This window comes from Diadema antillarum, unplaced genomic scaffold (genome assembly GCF_040938485.1).
Source record: "Diadema antillarum isolate AM-2024a unplaced genomic scaffold, OU_Dant_1.0 seq00000759_RagTag, whole genome shotgun sequence".
NCBI classification, from domain to species: Eukaryota; Metazoa; Echinodermata; class Echinoidea; order Diadematoida; family Diadematidae; genus Diadema; species Diadema antillarum.
Window position 1 is genome coordinate 121,694 of NW_027271650.1, and position 6,751 is coordinate 128,444.

Consider the following 6,751-nt stretch of genomic DNA (forward strand, 5'->3'; position numbering starts at 1 on the left):
AAGACCCTATCGTGTACATGTTATTCTAATATTGTCTCTCTTGACCTATCCACGCGTGATAGCAAGGTATGAAAATTGCAGATGATTAATATATATATATATATATATATATATATATATATATATATGTATATATATACATGTTTATTATGTATATATAATGTTGCATTATTTTTCTCCCGACTAAATTTGGCATCAACTAAAGCTAAACTTTACATTCCTGTACGAATGGTTGTGGACCCCTCTGGCAGAGAATCCTTGAAACCCACTTAATTAAAGAAGAAATACACGCAAAAATAATGAACTTGAAAAGAGGTATGAAAACATTTCCTACAGAATGATACAAAAAGGGAAAATAGGATAACAAGGAATATACTACATATGCAAAACTTACCATTTTGCAAAAAGCAGTTGTTCTTGACCTGTCCTTCTGAATATTTAAATGGGCGAGGTGATGATGTCATACCGTCACAATTTTTCAGAAATGATATGAATGAAATTCGGGGAAAAATGTTATTTTTAGCTAGTACCAGTAAAAGCATGTTCCCATACCAAGACATATGAGAGTTAACATTTGCTCTGATTTATTCTGGTGATTTCAAAGCAAGTTTTATAGTTATACAGCTAAAATATTAGATTTTTGCCCTTTCTCTTTATACAATGAATTCGAAATTGGTAGAGCATGACATCATCAAGTTGCTGATTTAAATATTCCTAAGGACTGGTCGAGCACTGTTTTCTTTAAAAATATGAGATTTTAAATTGTCATTTCTTCTTTATTTCTTATCCACGTTTATTCATTGTTAGTACGGTTCTGTAGGAAACATTGTTCTCTTTCTTTTGAAGTTTATTTATGTTTTGGGCGGCTTTTCCTCTTTAAGAAGGCACGCTGCTTCCTCTTTAAGCGGTATCGGTCTTTACCATCATCTGGTACCACATATCAGACCCGTTCGCCCCGATGCCATCGGCGTATTTTTGTGCCATCATACCCTTCCCTAAATCGCTAGTGAAGTAGCGAACCTTGGGCTGCCCGGCGGCCAGGCACTCGATCACCACATCGGCGATGTCCTCGGGTTGCTGACTGCTCGGCATCATCTGCTCGTTGAGATCTGCTATGAAGGAAGATAGAATCTGTAATGGGGAAAAAACAGATAAAATATGACCATGATGACAACAACTATGGGGATGATTATCTTCAAGGATAATTCCAACGTGTGTAAAATGATTTGAAGTACAGTGACAAAAGTGATGATGTTTCTGTACCACCATGTTCTGTATGTAACTATGTAAGTCTGTCATCTGTCTGTATCTCAGTTAATTCAACATCACGTTATTTGTTTACTGCGGCATTTGCTGTATAACTAGACCTATAGCACTCTTCTGCTAATACTCCCACTTCTACTTTGAAACTCAACGAGATGCATCATTCTGAATACTTGTATAACACACACACACACGCACACACACGCACACACACACATATATTTGTATATATATATATATATATATATAAATATACATACATAATAATGCATATATATTTATATATAAATATACATATATACATATATACATATATGCATTTATATATATATATATATATATATATATATATACATACATACATTAACATACACCAAAGTCCACCAGTTATTGATGTCGAGCTTTACATTATAGTGTGTTTGTGTATATGTGTTGAAAGTTGGTTGATTATACCTGTCCTGATTTGTCGTTCGGGTCGATTCCTTTTGCCGCTTGATGCAGGTCGGCCGAACCAGTTTTATTGGAGGACATGTTCTCCGAGAACTTGGTGACGACTCCACCGGGACAAATCGAGGTAATCCTGCCACAGATTTTGATTGTTGGAATGAAAGTGAATAGACATGGAATAATGCGTACTTTTATAATATGAGTAATGTAAATCTGTATATTATGTACTTGCATGACTACTTCTAGTCTATACAATAATGACGGCGAAGAAAGCCGGAATTCCTTCAGGTAAATTTTAAGTAATACATGTATGATAATCTTGTTAAACGCTTTCAACATTCCATTACTCATTAAAATACGTTGCAGTATATTCAACCTTCAACTGCTTGGATAGCAAACGCAACACCAGTATCATCATCACATCCGTGATCATACCATCATACCAATGAATGATAGTTTCATTAGAATCGGAGTGATGGTAACGTTTACAAATACATTGGTTGATCATCTACAATAATTATCTATCAATATTTACAGATTGTTATGATGATTATAATAACAATGACACCAATATGATTCCCAGACCTTGAAGACTATTTCTGCCATCGCTCTTTAAATTCATCATTCGGGGAAGAGATATAATGTCGTTTTGAAGATGGGTTTGCCACCAAGCCCAATCGCCCCATTAAACCCGACCCATCTCGACCAAATGATCGATTGCTATTAGACACGAGTTCTTACCGACCTCTCCTTGATCTATTGCGGCAAGTATTGACGAGCCAGACTTGACAACTCACGACTTCTGCACTTACGCATAATCTTCGTCTTCGTACCGCTACGAGCACAATTAATATGTTATTTCATTTTTTTACAAATCTTTTTCAGAGAATACGTAATGCCCAGATCAATCTCTTTGTCAGATCTACTGTGAAACCAGGGATTTTGTAACGTACACATGAACAGAGTTTTATTTGCATATTGCTTCTGATACATTGTATTTTCAAATTCAATACTCTCGCTTACCACACTCCAAAGCATCGCAGCTCGGGATACAGAGATTCCGTCAAGCCCTCCATTGCAAACTTTGTCGAAGCGTAGACGGACCCAAACGGAAAACCTGTATTGATTGCGTGATATCAATAAAACACTGTCATGTACACTATAAAATTGAAATTGTGAAGTATGCATCGACGACAAGTTAAAATCAGGACAACAAAGACATTTTACTGTTGATTTAGTATTGAATATTCTAGTAATAATAAAAAACTGTACAAGCTTCTTTTAGGAAATAATCATAAGCTCCCTCTTGGAGACATTCATTATGAGCTCCCTCGTGGAGACATTCAATATGAGTTCCCTCGTGGAGGCATTCATTATGAGCTCCCCCGTGGAGACATTTATCAGGACAACCCTCGTTGAGACATTCTATATGAGTTCCCGCGTGGAGACATTCATTATGACTTTCCTCGTGGAGACATTCAATATGAACTCCCTCGTGGAGGCATTCATTATGAGCTCCCCCGTGGAGACATTTATTATGACAACCCTCGTTGAGACATTCTATATGAGCTCCCTTGTGGAGACATTCATTATGAGCTCCCTCGTGGAGACATTTATTTTGAGATCCCTCGTGGAGACATTAATCATAAGCTCCCTCATGGAGATATTTATTATGAACTTCTCGTGGAGACCTACATTATGAGCTCCCTCTTGGAGACATTTATGTTGAGACTCCTCGTGGAGACATTCGGTATGAGCTCCCTTGGGGAGAAATTCATTATCTGTTCTCTCGTGGAGACATTCATTATCAATTCCCTCTTGGAGACATTTTATGTTATGAGCTCCCCCGGGAAGACATTCAATATGAGCTCCCTCATGGGGATATTGATTGTTGTCTTCCGCGTGGATACATATTTTTATGAGCTCCCTCTTGGAGACAATGATTATGAGCTCCCTCGTGGAGACATGATATTGTATATCTAATACCGAGGTTTTATTTGTTTAAGGTTTATCATGATCTGATTTCATGTCACTGTTGTCTGGGAAAATGATTTTTTTTTTATCAAGTTCCCTTTCTTTCTCTCTCTCTTTTTTAAAAACAACAACAACAGCTACACTCAATTTCAGAATTTCCAGTATATAAAAAATGAAAAGGAAAACGGCAAACATTTCTAGAGACTCTGAAACCTTTTACACATCCAGTTACAATTTACTAGACTCCAGTGTCCCGTTACTTACATTATCATTTGAAAATGGCTCAGTAAGAGGGTTGCCAAACCAGGCCTCCATTATCATTAACTCCTGTTCATTTGTGTGTGTGTGTGTGTGTGTGTGTTATTTACTATCTATACTTTCCCCTGCTGCGGGAACGCTGTTAAAAAAAAATGTATATGTGACGTTACGTAATTTGATTGACTTGTGGTTGAGTGGCTCAAGTTCGATATCATAACGTGGTGTTTAATTATACACAAAAATCATTAGTTAATCGCGGGCATGCAGACTGGTGGTTTCGAAATGTATTACTCTTCGTATAGATTAACGGAAAATATTTATGAAATTTGCTTTACTATCACAGGCGCGACACACTTTAGCAACACACACACACACGCGCGCACACACACACACACACACACATACTCATAATATTCAAACACGACCCACCCTACCCACCCCCCCCCAAAAAAAAAAAAAAAAACCACAACAATAATAATAATGATAAGATCAACACACCGCTGATTCCCCCAAGACTGCTAATGTTGATGATGCGCCCAGATTTCTGCCGCTTCATAATTGGAATCACTTCTTGGATCAGGCGGTACGTTCCGACCATGTTTGTTTCCATCATTTTCCTCATGTCCGCCATCGGCATCTGTTCAAAGAGTCCCAAGTAACCAAATGCGGCGTTGTTCACTAGGAAACAAGAAGGTATCGTTAACGTTACTTAAAAAGAGACACAAATCTACAAGGTAAGACAGCAAAAAAACAAAGCAGCTATTTTGATGTATGTTTCAGGACGACTGAGTAGTTGCATGAAACATAGGAATCCATGAAACACACTTTGTAGACTGGTAGAGGTTAGCTTTCATCGACAGTTCTGTTCTCGACTAAAAGTGAGACACTTATTGATCGTAATGCGTGAGACTGAATATAGAATAAGCTGAGCAGCACAAGTCATTGCATTAATCATGTGTCGAGCAATCCATCATGGACTATTTATCATTTTATTGTGTTACTCTCATTTAACGAGATCGCTGTTCGATTTAATAGTAGTTCAATTCTGAGTGCAATATTGGTTATTGTTGTATTACTTCTCTGAATATTTATTCAACTGTGCCTCCTTCAGAGCGACTAAAAGCGTTGGTTTCTTTCATATAAGCGTTTACTAGTGACTCTGCATCACAAAACCAACAAAAAGTCGCCAGACATGGATTTTTATCTAAGGGCAGGTTCTGAAAGAGTAGACTTTAAGCTTTAAAATGATGTATATGGACTCTCCCAGATAAACCAATGTAAATATCGGAAGGAGACAGCACACTCTGGAAAGGTGTGAACTGAAAAAAAAAGAGAATCTAAAGAACAGACTTTATTCAAACGCTTAATCTTTATCAAACCGTGCTAACTGTGCAGTGAATGGGACAAAAAAAGGATGAAGACCACCGGAGTAACAACGATGAAGGGATTATCTAAGCTGAAATTAAGCATGCTCCATTAACTCATTCTCTCCATGATCGATGCCAACTCAAAGCTGTAGCATTATTCTTTCAAAATTTACGAGAGTTGAAAATGAAGAGTGTGCAAAGGATTTTCAAGAAATTAAAAGGGGCATTCACAGGGGCTTCACAATATATTTATACTTTAGCAGCACTCACTCTACACTGTTCTATCAATTTCAAGCTCGCGCTCAATCACATTTAGTATGTTTAGGCCTACTGTAAACAACTTCTAAGTTCATGTTGAGGAATGTATTGAACATCTTCGGATATCATGCCGTTTGAGTAAGATCTACATGTTCCCAACTAGTGATCACCCATAAAAATACTTCAAAGAAATCGTTCACAGACCCAGGTTATAAAACAAATATTGCTCAAGTTTAAGTTAATGAGGCCAGTAGAGGTGCTACTCACTCTCGGGTACACCCTCACAATGTCATGCCCTCGTGCATGTTTCGCCATTGCAAACACTACCGAGTGGGCTTTATCTGCTCTTAGGCACTCTCTGCTCAGCTGTGCATTTTTTTTTTGTATACTAACCGATGATGTCGATTCGGCTGTGTCTCTTCATGATCTCCTTAATGACTGAAACGATCTGTTCTTCTTTCGTGATGTCCAGTTGGAGGATGAAGAGAGTCCTGTTGAGGGCGCTGCCGGCTGCTTCCACGAGTTCTCCCTTCTTTGCCAGGTTCCTCATGGTGGCGTAGACCAGGAACGACTTCTTTGGGTCTTGGGCCAGCTTGACTGCCGTGGAGAGACCAATTCCTGAAGAGCAACCGGTGATGAGGACAACCCCTGTAGCCATGATCGATGATGCGTCGTTTCCTGGAGCGCGAGCTCAAAGTTATTGTTTATCATATTGATGGGAGCAATGATTTAAAAATGTTCGAGATATCACATTTGATGCAAACATGTAGGTTAGTTGTATCACAAAACATCCTGACATACAAAAATTTCGTGATAAAGCCTAAAATATAGGGAATATCACTAATTTCCCACTAAACTGTAACTGTCGATAAACACATTTTTATTATAGATATTGTTCCCTTTTTATGTACTTAGCAATACTTAACATTGATTATACTGAAACATTTTTTACATTAGTTGTTTCTATTCCCAATTCACATTTTAGAAGTATTTGAAGCACTAAGCATGGGTTTTTGTTTCATTTGGAAATGGTAAATTACGCCTTAAGTGGTCGGGATGACCGTGTAACAGTGTTCATGTTCATGATGGTGTACTTCATTTTATTATCATTCCTAATTTAATATGTCTTATTTCATAATGTTACTTTAATGTAGCACTGTTTTCTTTGAAGTTCTCTCAAAAAA

The 6,751-nt window shown here is 37.6% G+C and overlaps 1 protein-coding gene across 1 annotated transcript; it reads right to left on the reverse strand.

Annotated features, from left to right (window-relative positions):
- Positions 1–422: 422 nt before the first annotated feature.
- LOC139738617 (retinol dehydrogenase 8-like) lies at positions 423–6,244 on the reverse strand. The gene is made up of 5 exons (XM_071649235.1): positions 5,961–6,244; positions 4,441–4,620; positions 2,734–2,827; positions 1,717–1,843; positions 423–1,131 (listed from the first exon to the last, which is right to left on the reverse strand). The coding sequence occupies exons 1-5, from the start codon at positions 6,223–6,225 to the stop codon at positions 901–903; spliced, it is 897 nt and encodes a 298-aa protein (XP_071505336.1). The 5' UTR covers positions 6,226–6,244; the 3' UTR covers positions 423–900.
- Between the last annotated feature and the right edge of the window lie 507 nt (positions 6,245–6,751).